General features: G+C 38.9%; 1 protein-coding gene across 1 annotated transcript; it reads left to right on the forward strand.

The window, feature by feature from the left end:
* The first annotated feature begins 18213 nt into the window (after positions 1–18213).
* Positions 18214–19215, forward strand: LOC112523752. Its single transcript, XM_025133427.1, has 2 exons — positions 18214–18445; positions 18539–19215. The coding sequence occupies exons 1-2, from the start codon at positions 18214–18216 to the stop codon at positions 19213–19215; spliced, it is 909 nt and encodes a 302-aa protein (XP_024989195.1).
* Positions 19216–21264: the final 2049 nt, after the last annotated feature.

Genomic DNA, 21264 nt, shown 5'->3' on the forward strand with positions numbered 1-21264 from the left:
ACTATCAACCCTCCAATCTTATCGCCTGAGTCCATGGACCTCCTATACCATAGATTCATTAGACAGACCACTCAAGCACCCCAGGCTGTCTTTTCGAATGATGGGATAAAGAGGGTCATTGATTTGAAAATAAAGACATTTGCCAACCAAGCCATCCGATACGTCGAGTTTATTGTGGAGAGAGCACGTGGGTTAGTTTGCATCTTCAACGAGAATGACCTTATCAACCTTAACCCATATGACTTGATCGAATTATATGCATATATGGCTCAGAGGCAAGACCACGACATCAGATATGGAATAGCAAACCGAGCGGTGGTAAAAACAATGGAAACCCTTGTAAACCACAGAGCCAAGAGCGATTTTGAAATAGCTCTTCGGCTAGGCATTGAAAGGCTCTCCTACACTCCTCCAAACGATGACTTCCATGGCCTGTAGAAGATACAATCTGCTTCAGTTATAACTCAACCCGAATTTGGACTTGTTTATAAGAATGAGTTCGGGATCAAAAAGTTCTTCAGACTGACTGAGGCCTTCAAGTATTCAACAGATACACTTGAATGGTTTCAGAAAGTCATTCGAGAAAGATTGGGCAGACATTATGTGCCAAGAGAAGAAGGGAGTCGACTCATTCACGAGATATCGACAGTCATCGCATATCGAAGACTGCTTCTATGCTTCAGAGAAATATATTCAGGTAGCTCGTGATGAGTTGATTTTTTTTGCCTTGATGTATTTTGATTCCTGTTTTGTAAGAATTTCATCATCCAATGAAAATTTGGAAATTGATGTCTTTCTATTAGATTAGTCTTTGTTCATCTCAAATGTCTTTAGACTAGCATATGTTTGTTATTTCATTACGTAGGGGGAGATTGTTAAACCCCAGAACTCATAATGTAAAAAGTAATGAAAAACAATAAGTGATGAAGAACCAGAAGACCGATGAAGACATCAAGGCAGAATCGGCTAAGTCTGGAGTACAACCAGAGGACCGATGAACAATCTGGGATGCGATGGAAAGAGCATCCACATCGATCCTCTGGTCATCAACATCCAGAAGCATACAATGAAGATCTAAAGATAAGGATGACTCATCACACCATGAATGACAGCTGGAGATGACATGTCAACAGCTAGATTTCTAGTTTATCTTTAATACTAAAGGTTATCCATAGAATAGATAAACGTTATCTGTTAATAGAAGATTTGCTAAACTGTCTCATTAGATAGTTATCTTCTCATTAGCTGATTAGTATAAATAGGTGACCTGACCTATTGTAAAGTGAGTCACTTTTACGAGTTGCTTGAATAGCTTTACGTTCTTCTTATAATAAGAGTGAAACCTTTGAAGCTCAAGACTGTTTTTCATTGTTCTTAATTTCCACTTGAGCATTCATAACTTTCTTTGTTAAATCACTATAGTTTGGTTATTCTTAACTAGATTATTAGTGTTATTAAGAGATCTGAGATCAACAAGGATACAGAGGGCCAAAAGCTGTAAAGTATGGAAACAAGCCCGTGCCGAGAGTTAGTGAGAAATCTTGTCCATGATGCCATCAGGTTCATCAGGGTGATTGTAAAACAGACCCAAGGAAATGCTACCAGTATGGTGAGGCAGGTCATTTGTCCCAAAACTACCCAATGACCAAGAGATGTTTTAATTGCAATTCGCCAGATCATCTCAGGCCTAAATGCCTGTAACTGAAAGTTCCACAGCTAACCATGGGAAGCAGTACATCGAGTGCCCGTGGATGACCGAGCAAGGGTAGAGGAGGATCAGTAGGGGCGTGGGGTCGATCTTTTCAAATGACCAAGCACGAAGCTGAAACTACACCTGATGTAGTGATAGGTACTTTCCCCGTGAACTCACTATATGCTAAGTGTTATTTGACTTGAGGGCAAACTTCTCATTTGTATCCCCATCATTTGCTCTATGTGCTTGCATGAATTATGTGCCTCTTGACGATAAGTTAGTAGTTGATACTGCTAATGGTCAAGTATCTGTGAATTGTGTATTTGATAACTACACTATTATGATTGAAGGATGTGAGCTACCAATCAGACTGTTTCCCATGCCTATGAAAGAGTTTGATGTGGTAGTAGGGATGGATTGGTTCGTAGAAAACCAGGCCAGTATTGTTTGTAATAAAAAAATGATCAGAATAATGTTGCCAGTCAAAGGGTCAATTATTTCATATGGTGATCATCAGGGTTATCATACTAGTCTGTTATCTGTAATGAAAGCCAGAAAGTGTATTCAAAAGAAATGTCAGGGGTTTCTAGCTTATGAAATTGATGCAAAGAAAGAGAAGGGAAAGGAAGAATTGATCCCGATTATTAGTGACTATCCTAAAGTCTTTCCAGAAGACTGGTCCAGATTACCACCAGACAGAGTTACTGAATTTGGAATTGATTTGATACCCGAAGCAATGCCTGTAGCCAAAGCACTGTATCGATTAGCTCCATCTGAACTAAATAAATTGGTCACACAGTTAAAAGATTTGTTTGACAAAGGATTCATTAGTCTGAGTACTTTACCGTGGGGAGCACCAGTTTTGTTTGCGAAAAAAAAAAGATGGTTCTATGCGTATGTGTATTGATTATCGAGAACTAAACAAATTGACCATAAAGAACAAATATCCATTGCCAAGAATCGATGATTTGTTTAATCAACTGGTTGGAGCCAGTTACTTCTCCAAGATTGATTTACGATCAGGTTATCATCAGCTGAAAGTTAAAGAAGATGATATTGCAAAAACAGCTTTTCGAACCAGGTACGGGCAACATGAATTCCTGGTTATGCCATTCGGTTTGACTAACGCGCCTACAGCTTTTATGGATTTGATGAATTGAGTATGCAAAGAATATCTTGATAAATTCGTTATCGTATTTATTGATGATATTCTCATATACTCTAAAACAAAGAAGAACATACAGAACACCTTCAACTGATCCTTGAACTCCTGAAAAGAGAAAAGATGTATGCCAAGCTGTCAAATTTTGAATTTTGGTTAAGGAAAGTTCAATTTCTGGGGCATGTTACATCAGAAGAAGGGGTAAAAGTGGATCCGGCAAAGATTGAGGTAGTTGCAAAATGGGAAGCACTGAAGACACCATCTGAAGTCCGAAGCTTTTTGGGATTGGCAGTAGACGTGCCTTTGACCAAATTAACTCGGAAGAATGTCAAGTTTCAGTGGAAAGAAGAATAGTAGAAAGCTTTTCAGTTACTAAAAGATTATCTCTGTTGTGCACCAATATTGACTTTACCCGATGGAACGGAAGATTTTGTGGTATACAACGATGCATCAAAACTTGGTTTGGGTTGTGTATTGATGCAAAGAGGAAGAGTCATATCATATGCATTCCGGCAATTGAAGGATCACGAAAAGCAATATCCAACCCATGACTTGGAATTAGTAGCCATGGTTTTTGCATTGAAAATTTGGAGACATTATCTCTTGGGAACGAAGTGCCAAATCTATACCGATCACAAGAGCTTGCAACACCTGTTCAATCAGAAGGAATTGAATATGAGGCAACATCGATGGATTGAACTTGTTAATGACTATGATTGTGAAATCCTCGATCACCCGGGAAAAGCCAATGTGGTAGCCGATGCCTTGAGCCGAAAAAGAAGAAGTGGAACAATCAAAGCCATGGCAATGAAGGTTAGCTTAACTCCCAATCTTCGTCAAGAGATCTTGAAATACTAGAAAGAGGCCGCTAAAGAAGAAAACTTGAAGTTAGAAAAAGTGGGTAAAATGATTTCCATTATGGAACCGAATGATGAAGGAATTTTATGTTTCCAAATCCTGATATGGGTACCAAGCTATGGAAATACGCGGGAAACCATTCTGAACGAAAGTCACAAGTCTCGTTACTCTATCCATCCAGGCACAAATAAGATGAACAAATATTTAAAACTTTTCTATTGGTGGCCAGGATTGAAGAGAGACATAGCAAAATACATGGAACGATGCTTAACTTGTCTGCAAGTTAAGATTGAATATTAAAGACCCTATGGAAGTCTGCAATCTTTGGAAATTCTAGTCTGGAAATGGGATCACATTACGATGGACTCTATCATGAAGTTACCCTGAAAGGTTATGATGCAATTTGGGTAATAGTGGATCGTCTATCAAATTCGGCACATTTCCTACAGATGAAAGAAACTTATTCTTTAAAAAGGTTGACTCAAATCTACATCAAGGAAATTGTGACTAGACACGGCGTTCCATTGTCCATTATTTCTGACAGAGACAACCGTTTTACTTCGAAATTCTGGGAAAGTCTGCAAAATGCCCTGGGATCACAAATTCGGTTGAGTACGGCTTGTCATCCGCAAATAGATGGGCAGACCGAATGGACCATCCAGAATTTCGAAGACATGTTGAGAACCTATGTAATCGACTTTGAGGGATCATGGGAGGAACATTTGTCGTTGATATAATTTACTTACAATGACAGTTATCACTCCAGCATCTAGGCGGCACCATATAAGGTATTGTATGGACGAAAATGTCGATCGTCGTTGTGTTGGATTGAGGTGGGTGAAAAGCAATTAACAGGTCCCGAGATTGTGCAAATAACGTCTGAAAGATTGCACAGATTCGAGGAAGAATCAAAACAACACAGGATCGTCAGAAAAATTATGCCGACAAGCGAAAAAAACCGATTGAATTCAACGTGGGTGATTTTGTAATGTTGAAGGTATCTCCATGGAAGGGTGTTATGAGATTTCGGAAGAAAGGTAAGCTTAGTCGAAGGTATATTGGACCATTCAAGATTTGCAAACGGGTTGGGCCAGTAGCTTATCAATTAGAACTACCGGAAGAACTCAGTCAGATTCACAACACCTTTCACGTATCAAATCTACACAAGTGTTTGGCAGACCCAAATCTAGCAATATCACTTCCAGAGATCAAACTGAACAGTAAGTTGAATTTTGTCGAAACACCGGATGTCGTGACTGACAAAAAGGTCAGGGTATTAAGAAACAAAGAAATCAGTCTGGTAAAGGTGCAATGACGTTATCATAAGGGTTCAGAAGTAACATGGGAACTGGAATATGATATGAGACCCGATACCCTTGGCTATTTGAATAAATTAATTCTGGGACGGAATTCTTTTGAGGGGGAGATAATGTTATAACAAGGTTTCAGACAACCTGGGTTGAGGTAACTTATACATGATTAATCTGTGAATTACATGATGGCATGCATATTATTAAATTAAATGCATGGATAGTATGTGAAAATGTGTTACTGTGCATACATGAATTATGTGTGTGCATATTTAGTGTGAAGCATATTTGGATATATCATTTAAAAATAAGAAGATGTAATATCTTCGTGGTGAAGAAAGGTGGTTTTAAAATAATAAAACCCACCACCTCCCAAAAAAATTATAATGATAAAATCCTCCACCGCCTTTGTGAAAATATATAAAGAGTGAAAAAGATATAAGATCTTATGTTATCATTCTATTTTAGAAAGAAACCTTTTAGAGAGAAAAGGTGTGTTTGTGGCAGTGAGAGTGTTCTTGAAGAGAATCTGTTGCTCAAAAGTATTTGAAGATTCTGTGTTGTTTGAATATCTGTTGTGTGTTTAAAATCTGCAGAATTTGTGCTTGATAAGGTGAGTTTTTGATAACTAAAACCTTTATATATGTTGTTATACAAATTGTTGGGTTTTTGATGTTTGATTTTCAAGGAGAGGTGTACATTTGGATCTAAGGGTAGCATTTGTGTGTGGTTATTATAGCTCTTGCTATTATGTCTTTTAAGATTACAATAGATTTGAGTTCTTACTTCTTTGTGATTTGAGGACTCAGAGATATTTTTATTAGAAATGATAGTATTGATGTTATTAAGAAGGGTAAAACTTGGCCTATGGCCATTGGTTTTGGATAAAAGATGTTTTGGAACAAAGTGTTCATTTTATGAGGAATCAGAGAAGCTTTGTTTTTCCTTGAAAGGAACCAGAGCGGCTCTGGTTGGTCCTCATAGTAAAACCAGAGGGTTCTGGATCATAATTTGAAATTTATACAAGTCTTTACTAAATGTTTTAATTAAGCCAGAGGCTCTATATCTATAGATAAGAGCTTTGTGTCAAAATTATACTTTAAAAGAGTTTTCCAAAAGGTTATATACTTAGAAGTTTTTCTTACAAGAAAGACAGACCAGAGGGGCTTCGTTGCCTACGCGGATTGAACCAGAAGCTCTGGTTGGTCTTGCATTTTGAGCCAGAAGCTCTGGCTAGTAGAACCAGAGCTCTGGTTATACAAGATCCTTTTAAAATGTATTTTTAAACTTGGGAAAGCTATTTTAATATCTATGGTGTTAGTCTATGAACATTTTGGGGATTTTACTTAAGTAAGAGGCTTTGGTTGGCTTAACCAGAAGCTCCAGTAGAGGAACCAGAGGAGCTCTGGTCCTCTTGTTTGTTGAAATATTTTCTAAGTCTGGTCGTTGGAACCAGAGGTTCGATGGACACAAATAGAATGTGATTTATACTTCATCATGTGAAATAATTTTACTTGAATAATGTTTTGGTGATATCCACCCTGCAAATACAATGAAAAAGGGAATTTCACTAGACCTCTAGGTCTAACCCTCATTTTATGTTTTCAAATATGTGTTGCAGGAAATGCAGATTATAATGATAGTAAGGAAAAGGAGAAAATGTTAATTATTTCCCTATATGCTTAGCTGTATGAAGATCATATTTGAATATGTTTTGGAGGATAGATGTTATGGATACAAGAGCATGTATTTTGGAATTTTTGAGTTGTGTATTTTGTATTATGGCTTCTTGTACTATAGACCTTTGTGGGCTTGAACATGTATTCTATGAATGAAATATGTGTTATATGCAATGTGAGTTTGGAGGCGTTACAGTTACGGGTTACCACACCTTCTTCATCCAACTTTTTGCGATAGACCCACTTGGTGCCTATCACTGTTTTGTCAGAAGGATGTGAGACAAGGTACCAGACTTTGTTCCTATCAAACTCAATGAGCTCCTCTTACATGGCAAGGACCCAACTAGGGTCTGAGAAAGCATCATTGATTTTCTTGGGTTCAACTAAGGAAAGAAAGTTGATAAAGAGATAGATATTACCTAGACCACGACGAGTCAGAATACCTGCATCTGGATCACCAAGAATTTGATGAATTGGATGGTCTTTAGTCCATCGCTGAGCTGGTAGGGGATTATCATCTGAGTAGATAGCTTCAGGAACAGAGGATGAGGCTTCAGCTGTAGTGTCTTCAGCCATCGGAACAATTGCTAAAGGAGCCTCAAATTCAGCGACTGATAAAGGTTCAGATGTTGAAGCATTTAATTCACTGATTGATCAGTGTTTGAAGTAGAAGAAGGAACACAGCTAATGGGCACGACAACCATCTCTGAAGAAGATATGTTGGAGTGACTAGCTGCAACTGGAATGAGAAGTGGATCATCTTCAGCTTCAGGGGCTTCAGTGTTGAGAGGAATGCTGAAGGAAGCTTCAGGTTGTCCATAGTGAGAGAACATCTAGTTTTCTAATTCATCATCATTCAAGATGGGTTTTGAATTAGCTGACTGAAATTCATCAAAGGTGACATGGATGATTTCTTCTATCGTCTGTCTTTGTTTGTTGAATACTTTGAAGGCTTTGAATACTGAAGAATATCCAAGAAAGATTCTTTCATCAGCTTTGGGGTCGAACTTACCGAGTTGGTCACAGTTGTTGAGAATATAACACGTGCAACCAAAGATGTGTATAAAGCTAATAGATGGCTTTCCTCCATGGAAAAGTTCATAGACTGTCTTCTTGAACCTCTTGACGATCAACGATCGATTTTGAGTGAAACAAGCGGCGTTGACAACTTCAGCCCATAAATGAGTAGGGAGATGGGATTCGTTGGGCATTGATCGAGCAGCCTCTATGATTGTTCGATTTCTCCTTTCAGCGACCCCATTTTGCTAAGGAGTTCTTACTGAAGAAAAGTTGTGAGAAATTCCCTTGTCTTCAAAGAAGTTATCCATAGTACTATTTTTGAATTCAATACCATGGTCACTTCAAATAGATCGTACTTTAATGTTGTTAAGTACTTCAATTTTCTTGATGAACGAAATGATATCTTCAGGTGCTTCATCTTTGGATTTGAGAAAGAAGACCCATGTGTACCTGGAATACTCATCAATAATGACGAGTGTATACTTCTTTCTAGMGATAGATTGCACGTTGACTGGACCAAAGAGATCCATGTGCAGTAGTTGAAGAGGCGCATTCACTGAAGATATTTGCTTTGATTTAAATCTAGCTCTTGTTTGTTTTCCTTTTTCACACACAAAGCAAAGAGATTCCTTTGCAAAGGAGTGTTGAGGAAGACCAGTGACAAGATCATTTCTAGACAACTCACTGAGTGTCTTGAAGTTAAGATGAGAAAGTCGTTTGTGCCACAGCCAGTTGATGTCTGATGAGGCTTTAGAGAAGAAACAGTTGTTCTCAGTGATAAAAGAATGTATATTGATGATATAGGCATTCTCCAAGCAAGAACCGGTCAAGGCAATCTTATCATCTTTGTCGTAGACGCAACATGAATTCTTAGAGAATTTTACTGTGTAGTCTTTGTCACACAGTTGACTGAGGCTGAGGAGGTTGTGCTTCGGTCCTTCAACATATGCAACTCATTTGAACGTGGTTGCACCATTGGTTAATATACCAAAACCTCTGGTATATCCTTTCCCGTCACCTCTGAAGGTTACGGAAGGTCCTCTTTCTTCCTTATAGTTGATTAGCAGGGTTTTGTCTCCAGTCATATGCTTTGAGCATCCACTATCTAGATACCATATGCCTTTGACATCATGCACAAGGAAATAGTTTAAAAATGCCTTTGGTACCCAATTATTGGGGTCCAGCACTGTTAGAGGCATCATCCACTGATGTTGAAGAACCAGCGTCAGCAGATGGCATCACCAAACTTGGAGTGGTTTTAGTGGAAAGGAGAACAACCTCTGATGCTAGTGAAATAGAGTCGGTGGATGCCTTTACTGAGCCTGAAGAAGAGGCTCCATTGGTTTGGACTACAACATTTGATGTTGAAGGTTTAGCAGCAGTTGTTGTGTTCACTGAGCCTGAAGATGAGGCTTCAGTGGTTTTCTTCACTTTGGTTGATTTTGCAGCCTTAGTGGAAGTTTTCACTTTAGTTGATTTCTCAGCCTTAGCTACTTTCTTGCCCTTAGCTGGTGGACCAGCCTTGGCGGCAGAAGGACACTTACTGGCAATATGTGTATTTTTACCACAGTGTTTACACTTCCTATAGTTAAAGGTAGCTTTAAGGCCAGGAAGTATCAGATTAGAACTTTCGAGACTTCTAAGAAGAAGAAGAAGAAGAAGAAGAAGAAGAAGAAGAAGAAGAAGAAGAAGAGGAGGAAGAGGAAGAGGAAGAAGAGGGTTCATTCAGGATACATACCTGAGCAGGAGAAGAGGAAGAGGGATCATTTGAAGTAGATGTCTCTGAAGCTTCTTCTTTGACATCCTTGGCCATTAAGCAGAGATAGGCCACATCTTCCTCATCATATGATGATTCATCAGATGAATCAGCCCAATCATGCTCTTCAGCGATAAGACCCTTGTCCTTTCACTGGTGATTCTTTATCTTCTTGTACTTCTCCTTCAGCTTCAGGTATTTATAATCCCTGGACCTGAAGGAGGATGGGGTTTTGAAAGATGGTGTCGTAGTGTTCTTTGATCTACATTCATCTGCAAAATGTCCAGTGTGGTGATAATTGTAGCAGATCGCTGAAGCCTTGTCTATTTTATCAGACTTTGGCTTTTCCGTTAAGGTCAGCGAGGGAGTTCTGCAGAAGTTGCTTTTGTTGGCAAATCTCCTAAAAGATTTAGTCAAAAGCGCCAGGGATTCATCAAGATCTGCAAGATTAGATTCTGATACATCCTCACAGTTAGTAGAGTCCAACTCTGTAATTACAACAGGAGGAAGAGAAGAAGAAAAAGAAGAAGAAGGGGTTTCAGCTAAAGCTTCTTCAGAGATCAAAGCTAATGGAGAGCTTTTCATTTCTCTGGAATCTTTGATAAGATTTCTTTTCAGCTGACGAGATTGCTCAAGATTAAGCAAGATCCCATAAAGTGTAGAAAGAGAGAGAGAGAGAGGGAGGGAGGGAGAGGACATGTCATTGGACATCTTAAGACACATGGAATAAGTGTCCCAAGATTCAGGAAGACATTCTAGAAACTTAGTTAAAGTTTTAGAATTAGAATATTCCCTGCCTACATTCCTAAGATCARTAAGAAGACAATTAAAACGTTGATGTACTTCAGACAGTATCTCAGTCTTTCCACAGAGAAAGCTTTCATACTACCTTACTACGTTAATCTTCCTTGATTCTTGAACAAAAGAGGTTCCTTCATATTGAACACATAGAGTGTCCCACATGGATTTAGAGGTTCTGAGTTTCATCACTGAGTGATAAACCTCATTAGGAAGAGACATAGCTATTATAGACCTAGCGCGTGTGTCTATAGCTATTTTCTTCTTGTCTTCATCACTCCATTGGTGAGGGAGCTTTGGAATCTGCCATTCAGGAATCACGACAGTCGTAGCTGTTTCAGGAACAGCCGAAGAAATAGCAAATGATACATATGATCCATTTTCTATGTAGTGTGGAATTTTAGGATCCCCACCTTCCAGAAAGAGGGACATCCGATTCTTCCAGAGACTAAAGTTGTCTCGGATAAATCGGGGAGGTTTGGCAAGAGAGCCATTGTCTTGAATGTGTATATTTGTGTTTTGTAAATCCATTTTAAAAGCAAAAAAATTATCTAAAGAAGAAGATAATATAATGCATAAAACAACTAAACAACTAAAGAAGATAAAACACTACTCTGATACCACTTGTTGGTCCCGTTAGGGTCTACAAGATGTGTATAACAGTTTGTAGAAGGGGGATGAATACAAACACAAAATTTTCAAATTTAAAATATATATTGATAAGAAAGGATCAATACAGATTTTGCAAATTTTTTTGCAAAAAGATAAGGTAGACAAAACCTATCTAAACAATCTAAAGTTGCACAATCTAATTCTTAGCAAATAAAGAAAATATTTGCTGTTAAAGAAGTAGAAGAAAGTAAGTTTTATCTGGGAGAGAACTTGTTTAGAATACAACAAAGAGATTCTAACTTGCTCTTGAAGATGAGCGTATTTGTTCTTAGATGTGTGTGTCCTTTTACTTAAACGTAAGTAAGTTTTGAGTAAGGGCTAAGAGTATTTTTGCATGGAGATAGAACACATCTATTTATACCCACTGCATTAAATGCACATTTAATGAAACGTGGTAGGTTAGAACGCATGTCAAGCCTTAAGGGGAAGGCTTGTCCTTTGCTACAGTGAATAGTACAAAAGCTTATTTATGAGCATACATTCTTTCATAAAGTTGGTGGGTAATAGAGTCAACTAATCGGCTTCGTACCGTACTAACGTTTGGAAAGGGTATGGGTTTGTCTTTTGTGTGTGTAAGGACAAGACAAAAACAATCATGCTCAACAAGCTTCTTTTGATCGTTGAATGCTGAAATAACCTGAAGGTCTCTTCAGCATTCGCTAAGGTTTGAGCAGTCTTCACACATATGTAGACAAGGTTGTAATCACTGAATACCGCTTCAGATCACGTACTCGCCAGTCTCTAAACTTCTGTTTCAGTCTTCGACTTCCGCTGAAGGTTCTTTGGTGTGAGTTTTGTTTTCTTGAATTATCGTTGTTGCTGATTGGATTTACAATACAAGTTCTTCAACGATCACTGAACAGACTCAGTGATGATCACTGGAACTGAAAACAGAAACATAAATACTTCGCATAGGGTAAAAGGAATTATCATCAAATCAAATGAGAGAGAGGATCAACACTAACCCTCATTTTGTGTTTCAAAAATATGCATTGCAGGTCAGGATATATCCAGGGATAAGGGGAAGGGGAAAATGTGAAATTTTCCTGTTGTGTTTATTTGATATATGAAAAACAGCATGATATCTGTTGAATTTTTGGATTACTTATTTCTATACAAGTTATGTACAAGAATGTTATTTTGGAAATTTTTGGTTGTAAATTTTGTAATATAGCTTCTTGTATTGTTGGGACCGAAGATGTACTATTTGTATTTCTTGATATATGGAATACAAGATAATATGCAAATGTGGAACCTAGGGCGTTACAACTGCCACTGTCAGTTAACATGTTTGCTTGTTATTTTTTTCACCAGGCCAATCACTTGTAGAGTTTGCATCCCAAAGGATCCCAAAAGTGCATGTATAGACATGGTCACATTAGACTCTCCCTATGGGTTAGGGTTTTCAGATTCCTCTAAATCATCCAACCTTGCCTCTTCAATCATTTCCTCCTGAACATGTGGACATAACAACGTATACAACTTACTGTTTTTCGCTTATGACTTGGGACATATCGTTTATTGCAAAAGAAACACATTTGTTCATCCGCTTTTCCTTATATTCTTCTTGGTCAATTGTCTTATAGGGTTCATTTTATTATGGGTGGATTGGTTCAAATTCGAAGAATAGACAGGTTTGGAAAATGAGTTTTGCACGAGTTGGAAGATGAAGGTTTTTCTATAGTTGGAAGTAAAGGAATATGACTGACTTGACGAAGGGGATGGTAGGAATTTTGGAGAAGGTAAGGAGGTTGGCTTAAGTGAATCGATATTACTAGTTTTTCGGTCGTTGTGGATGGAATTTGATGAGTTTGGAATATTATCAGTTGGAGATTCCGAAAATTAAGGAAGTTCTAGGGCCCAAAGTGTATAATACGCGCCCTCTTGAATTCTAGCTAATTTCATGGCTTGATTTAATGCTTTTGGGTCCATTAATTGAACGATGTGCAAAACCTCATTAGTGAGACCACCAATAAAAAGATCCAATAAGATATCAGGAGGTACAACCACTTGGTTTCTCAGAGCACTAGACTTGGAATTATGCTTACTTATAGTGGTTGTGAGGTTGATATTCCTAAGTTCGATCAATAGTGTAATATTCGGTTGCAAGTTTTAATTTGAGATTTTGATATATATATATATATGTGTGTGTGTGTGTGTATGTGTGTGTGTGAGAGAGAGAGAGAGAGAGAGAGGATTGGTGTGTGGGGAAGGGTTTTATAGCCGACTTTGTAGTAAAGACGGTTATGGCACTTGCTATAAATAGCAAGTGCCTTTGAAAAAGAAAAGCTTCTTTTTTTGGTTGATTTGAGAAGAAAATCGGAGGGAGAAAAAGAGTGAAAAGAAGCTACAGATAAACTGAAGTCAAATTCAAAATCAAAGGTGAGTGTGTTATGCTTTGAAGTATTAAAGATTTGTATACATTTCATTGCAATTTGAATTGCATTACTATGAATCTTACTATATATCATGCGGATTTAACTATTAAATTTGATAAGTATTGTCCGGATTCTTTCTAAATCGCCCAAGTGGTGTCCAAATATTTACTTACACCGGACAAGTGGTGTCCGGAGATATACCTAAAACCGGACAAGAGGTATCTGAGGTAAACCTAAATCGCTCAAGTATTGGCCGGATTTACCCTAAACCGCTCAAAGGACATCCGATTTAGAGCCAAATCGCTTATGTGTTGTTCGATGTAAGCCTTAAACCGCCCAAGTGTTGTCCGGATTACCACTTTATTGTTCTAAGTCTTTGTCCGGACTTGATATCCGGACAGTGATGACCGGATTTCCTTATCCGGCTAAATTTGATTAAAGTTACATTATTTGAGATGTAATGGCGGTGGCCGCGAGAGAGAGATGTAATGGCGGTGTAACCGCGAGAGAGAGATGTAATGGCGGTGTAACCGCGAGAGAGAGATGTAATGGCGGTGTAACCGCGAGAGAGATGTAATGGCAGTGTAACCGCGAGAGAGATGTAATGGCGGTGTAACCGCGAGAGAGATGTAATNGAGAAATATGAAATGGCGGTGTAACCGCGAGAGAAAAGAGATAAATATTTTTATCTGTACAGGTTTGATTCTAAACTGTTGGTTTGGAAAATATGTATTTATGGGAAATTTGTACACTCACTAGACCTATTAGGATCAACGCTCAGTTGTTGGACTAACCTATTTTGCAGGTCATCATACCTCACAGGATAAAGGCAAGGGGAAAATTTAGAATAGTTGAAATTTAGTTACTCATAAATGTATTGAGAAAAGTTTTTGTTAATCCATGTTTTGTAAACGATATTACATTCGGTGTTATGAGTATGATTATGTGGATTATCTGTATGTGGGAAAATGTAGGTTGTTACAGTTGGTATCAGAGCCTTAGTTTAAGGGATTTGGATATTTGTGAAATACTTAGACTTAAACTAGAGGTGTGGAAGTTATGATAATAGGTTTCACTAGGGCTATGAACATGGGGAATATGTTATAGTTGAACCTATTATAAGAAAGATAGATTATATATGATTGATATAATTTGAGTTACGGATAGACTTGAGGATAAATGTGTTATTATGTTTTGATTATGAGAATAATCATGTGTGTTTAAATGTGATAGAAAGAGTTATACACTGAGAAATGGCAGATAATCCCAATCAATCAGAAAGGACCTCTACTGGTTACGGAAGAGGTCGGGGAAGAAGAAATATGAATCAAGGGGAAGACTTGGAAAATGTGATGACGATTGAAACACAAAGTCGCAGTAGGAATCGAGGAAGAGGTAGAAGTGTTAGACAAGAAACTCATGGGGAACAGGAATTGTCGGCCCAAGAAAGTTCAATGTCTGGCCATGGTAGAGGAAGAGCAAGGGGTGGACACAATGTTCCTGACCCTGGATTATTAGTCAGGAAATGTTGGAAGTTGAGTTAGGAAAATTGCAAGAGAGCTTGGTAAATTTGTTGGGACGTTCAGTTTCGAATAATCCAAAAATTTTAAGGGAACCTGAGCAGCAGGAAGAAGCCGGAGCTAGTACCCTGGTAACTGGTACATCTGTACCTCTCATTTCGTCCTCAGTACAGAAAGGAGGAGATATCAACATATTTCTTGCCTCTAAACCTCCCAAGTTTTCTGGTGAGTGTGATCGTGTTAAACCCATGTGTTGGCTTAAAGAGATAGAACTGAGTCTGCAAATTAGTAAAAGTGCAAAAAAGGACAAAGTTATGTTTGTTGTATCATGTCTGAGATCAAGTGCTTTGTACTGTTGGGAAGTTCTGTCCAGTTCAGATTCGAATATTTTAAAAACCATGTTGTGGGAAGAGTTTGTGGTTAAATTTAAAATGCAGTATTGTCCTAAAGTTGCAGTACGAAAATTGGAAGATGATTTCCTTCGTCTTGAGCAAGGAAACATGTTAGTCCGCCAGTATACAGAAGTTTTCATGGAATAATCTAGGTTTGCTGAAGCCTATATTATATCTGAAAACAGTAAGGTGGGAAAGTATATTTGGGGATTGGAGTCGAATCTTCGAAAATATGTGATATCCAGGAATCCGACAACATTTCAAGCGGTAGTTGATGCTGCTGAAATTCTGGAGCAAGACATTAACCGACAACCACAAGAAAAGGTTGGAGAGAAAAGAAAGGGGGAAGCTACAGTAACTGATTTCCATAGACCGAGGTTTATGGAAAATTTGAATCGACCAGTCTCAAGGTTTGCTGATAGGGCATTGTAACAACCAACTTACAAAAAGCCCATTTAAGTTGCTAAGCATGTCTAATTAAATTAGTATAGTATTTTAAGGATTAGTACTTACTTAAGTTAGAAAGGAATATGGGCTTCTGGATCGCGTTAGAGGCTGAAATTTTACATTTAAGCCTCTTATACATCAATTATGAGATCTGAAAAGTTTCGTGCGAAACGGAGTTGAAACGACCAAGATACGCATGAGGGACTAAATTTGCCAACTGTGTCAAACTAGGTTGACTTGTTGACCAAATTAGTACAAAAACGAGATTTTTGCCCTTTAATGGTATTTTTTTCACTCCAGATCATTCACACACACTGGAAGTGCGATTTACACCCACTTAAGGCTAATCCCTCAATCCTTGATGATCCACGTTAGATTCTTGAAGATTAAGTATTAATCATCAAAGGTATGCTCCTAATTACAAGTTTATTTCAAGTAGAAGTGTTAAATTAGAGGCTAGGTTCTGCATTAGACAGATTATAAAAGGTAATGTTGATTAATGTGTGAATWTGAAGCTAAATTGGGTAAATCGACAACATGCAGTGAGTTATAAAGCTGGATTTMGACAGCTTTGAGCTGYTGTGTTGTAAATAACATAGCAAATCTCAGAAAAATCRTAAAAATGTGAGGTTAGTTTCATTAKAARKCTTTAAGAGGATACTTTATTTAGTAYTTTCAGGTCAATGGCTAAATCTGGGTCTAAGTGTGGTAAAACAGGGGTTGAACAGGGGGCTGTACAAGAAAGTATAAATAGGATAATCAAGATTTAAAGTGTATAACTCGAGGTTGGAATATAGTTGGTTTCTGATACTTGRAATGTTTACTMCAGGGGCTGTTTTAAGACTGKTTAGAGCCTCTAAAGGTTTACTGCTATTGTTGATCGGAATTGGTTATTACAACATTCRGTTGTTTTTATAAAGCACTRTGAGTTTATACCSAACTTATACTTATATATAGTATAKATATAAGAACTCTWACTGAAAAGTTGATGTTTTTACATSCGTGATTCTGTAAGGTGAATTTTTCCTAATTCTGTTTGGTATTACTTAATTCTTATACTTGTGGTTGAGTCCGGATCCRAGAMTGTTTATTTGGCTTTTTGATAAACCATRATCTACGGGTATTACTTCGTGTGATAAGCCGTAGCATGGTGTATGTCCACGTATCCCAAGGAGAGGGAGGTTGGGTGTGGCATACCGGTTGTCGTATTCACGTATCCCGATTGGTMAGGAGCCGGGTGTGAATACTTTGCACGGGCCCGGTAGACGAAGAAGGRCGTGGTGCACATGGTTATTCTGGTAGTGATACCTTTGGTATTGKATACATTTTGTTGCTGTAGTTGATTTTAATTATCCTAAAAAGTCTTAATAGGCAATGTATGTTATGGATGAAAGATTCAAAGTGTTTTTGCCGTGATTTAAATGGCCAAGTCTTCAAGTCCTTTGGGACAGAGGCCCTCTGGACGACTAGAGCCTCTGTGGAATAGACCAGAGCCTTTGGGGTTGTCCTTCGCTATGGATGGACGACCAGAGCCTCTGTGGTCTAGACCAGAGCTTCTGGTTGTATTGCGCCCCGGACTCCGTCCTTTGGGACCAGAGGCCCGCTGCTACGCTCTGGACTCCAAGTCCTTCGGGACAGAGGCCCGCTGGACGACCAGAGCCTCTATGAAATAGACCAGAGCCTCTGGTTGTGTAGACCAGAGCCTCTGGTTGTGTAGACCAGAGCCTCTGGTTGTATTAAACTATGGATTCCAAGTCCTTCGGGACAGAGGCCCTCTGGACGACCAGACCCTCTGTGGAATAGACCAGAGCCTCTGGTTGTACTGCGCTCTGGGCAAGATTCTATCAGATTGAATTTGAGTTAACGGTCTAATTCATAAATAAATGATTCGTTCTGTTCTGTTTCGGCTATGACTTGTACCGTTCTTTTAAAATATATATATTTATAAGCTTTGGTATAATCTCACTAAGCCTTGTTGCTTATTCTCCTAGAATAAACTCTCTTTTCAGGAAAGTCGGTAGCGGTCCAAGGGAAGGATAAGACAGTTTAGATCTACTTGTAGGATTTTCGATCCTGGACATCTTTTGGTACTCACTGTGCATATATCGTTTTGAGTTGTATCTAGGTATATAATGCTTTTGGATAGATATATTTGTATTTATGGATCCAACTTATACTACCGAAAATCGTCGAGTGCAGATTATGTTATTTTATTTTTGGTGGAAATCTATAATTTATATATATATCCCGTATTTGCTTGGAGAATAGAATTTATGGAAAATATTTTGGATAAATAGTTTCTTTTTATGAAGAATTTAGCGTAATCGGTGTTAAAATTATGGTATCAGAGCATGGTTTAAGTGAACTAGATATCATTAAGTGGTATCTAGACTTAAATTAGGCATTGACATCGTATAGTGACTAAGTGATGATTATACGGGATATGGACCGATAGAAAAGACTTAAGATGGATGGGGGACCTGGGGTTAGAATTATAATTGATAGATTTATGTTCCATCTTCAGCTCGATGTCGGATCACGACGAGGCGAGCCATACTCCACCGGACCCCAATGTCGGAGAGAATATTCGGAGTAACACCAGTAATGATGAGAATGCTCTGATATCCCCTCGTACCGAAAGGCTCATGAAATATATGACAGATCAGCTTCAAATAGCGTTAGAACAGCAACGACGTGAATTTGAGAAACGGTTAACGGAAGATCGTGAACGTAATAATGCTTTAAAACCTGATGATAGAGGTAAGGGTCCAATTAATGGCGACGTGCCATGAACCAAAATCGAACGAGTCTCATTTAAAACCTTTCGAAGCAGTGGAGCGACAGAATATACAGGACAACCAGATCCTGTACTTGCAATGCAATGGATACAGAATACCGAAAAGGTGTTTCGGATCACTCGGATACCCGATGATGATAAAGTGAAGTACGCATCCGCGATGTTCATCGACCGAGCACTGGTGTGGTGGGATAATACGTTCGAATCCCTTGACCCAATTACCCAAGAGAATATGACGTGGGAAGAATTTCGAGCTTTATTCTTTGAGCACTACTGCCCAACGGACCTTCAGAGACGCCTTGAGAAAGAATTTATGGATCTGAAGCAGGGAAATATGACTGTGATTGAGTATGAGACTGAATTTAACCGAAAGGCACGGTTTGCTCAACGGTTTATGACTTCTRACCAAGACAAGATTAATCATTTCGTCGATGGGCTACGACGAGAAATCTGTGACTTCGTTGCGAACCGTGATATTCCGAGTTTTGGTAAAGCTGTCGAATATGCTCGACGCCGCGAACATGATTTAACGGTACCTAATGATACCGTTTCCACACCAAAACGACAAAGAACTGACAGGATCTTCTCGGCACCGTCACATAAACCATCACGACTATTTACACCAAGACGGGCGCAGACTCAGAACAATGCTCGTGCTCCTTCTCAAGCCTATACGTTACAGTCGAGCACACAAAGAGACTGTCGGAGGTGCGGAAAGACACACCAAGGCTAGTGTGAAACGGATAGATCTGTCATTAAATGTTTTTATTGCGGTGAAGCGGGTCACGTTAGGAGGAATTGTCCTCAGAAAGATCTTGCATGCTTTTCCTACGGAGTGTTAGGGCATCATATGAAAGACTGTCCCCATATAAAAAGGGTTGAAAGCAAAGCCTCTGTACAACAACCAACGAGAGTGGGTACTTCAACCCAAAAGTAGGAGTTGCCCAGGGCACGAGCCAGGGCTTTCCAAATCACAGCAGAGGAGGCATTGAAGGAACCGGACGTCATAACAGGTATTTTCCTTTTCAATAATAGACCTGCATGTATTTTATTTGACTCGGGAGCCACGAATTCTTTTGTGTCACTTGGTTATACTCAGTACCTCAATTCTGTGCCAATCATGCTTGAAAAACCTTTTAATGTTGACACGGCGAACGGAATAACACTAGTAGCTGATAAAGTTTATATAGACTGTAAATTAACCTGGATGATCATGAGTTCACAGTTGATTTGATTCCAATGGATATCTATAACTTTGATGTGGTAATTGGTATGGATTGGTTGACAAAGAACCGAGCAGATATCGTTTCCTCACGGCGAATGATACGAATTCCGATGGAAAATGGAGAATTCTTATATGTATAAGGTGAACGACGAGCGATCGGCCTTAAGGCAATATCTATACTCAAGGCTAGACATTATTTATCTAAACGATACTCGTCTTTCTTAGCATATGTCATAGATTCGTCAAAGGAGATGAAGAAGAAGACTATGGACAATGTACCCATAGTATGTGAATACCCGGACATGTTTCCTGAAGACTTGCCTGGATTGCCACCAGATAGGCAAGTGGAGTTTAGAATCGACTTGATACCGGGTGCAGCACCGATAGCGAAGACTCCTTATCGGCTAGCGCCTCCAGAAATGAAAGAAATGATGAAACAACTACAAGAGCTATTGGATAAAGATTTCATACGACCAAGCACTTCACCATGGGGTGCTCCGGTTTTGTTTGTCAAGAAGAAAGACGGATCTTTTCAGATGTGCATCGATTATCGCGAGCTAAATAAGGTAACAATTAAGAATAAATACCCGTTACCCCGTATTGATGATTTGTTTGATCAGCTTCAAGGTGCAAGGTTCTTCTCCAAGATTGATCTCAGATCAGGTTCTCACCAGCTAAAGGTGCGGGAGGAGGATGTACCTAAGACTGCTTTCCGTACGAGATATGGGCATTATGAATTTCTGGTGATGCCTTTCGGTCTCACAAATGCCCCARCTGYRTTTATGGACTTAATGAATCRAGTATGTCRACCAATRSTCGATAAGTCTGTCATTGTATTTATTGATGACATCCTTGTGTACTCGAAATCGGAGGCTGATCACGCGACACATCTTCGACAGATGTTGGAGTTATTGAGAAAGGAGCGGCTCTATGCTAAATTTTTGAAATGTGAATTCTGGCTACGTCAGATACAATTCCTGGGACATACCGTGTCCGATAATGGCATCTCTGTGGACCCTGCTAAGATTGAAGCAGTACAGAAATGGAAACAACCCAAAAATGCTTTAGAGATTCGGAGTTTTCTCGGCCTAGCGGGATATTATCGACGTTTCATTTGGGATTTCTCTAAGATTTATGTTCCTCTCACTTCCCTTACCCACAAAGATGTAAAGTTTGTGTGGACCTAAGACCAAGAGGAGGCATTTCAGACTATGAAAGATTGTTTGACGCATGCACCAATTCTTGCCCTACCTAAAGGTAGTGAGAATTTTGTAGTCTATAGTGATGCCTCACGATTGGGACTTGGTTGTGTATTGATGCAGAAAGGAAAGGTTATCGCTTATGCATCACGTCAGTTGAAGGAATAYGAAAAGAATTACCCCACTCATGATCTTGAGTTGGCGGCTGTAGTCTTCGCTCTAAAGCTGTAGTGACATTATCTTTATGGCACGCAATGTCAACTCTACACTCATCATAAGAGTTTGAAGTATTTGTTTGACCAACATACACTTAATATGCGACAACAACGTGCTATGGAGCTCATTAAAGACTATGATT

The sequence above is a fragment of the Cynara cardunculus genome, assembly GCF_001531365.2.
Source record: "Cynara cardunculus var. scolymus isolate 2C chromosome LG 12, CcrdV1, whole genome shotgun sequence".
NCBI classification, from domain to species: domain Eukaryota; kingdom Viridiplantae; phylum Streptophyta; class Magnoliopsida; order Asterales; family Asteraceae; genus Cynara; species Cynara cardunculus.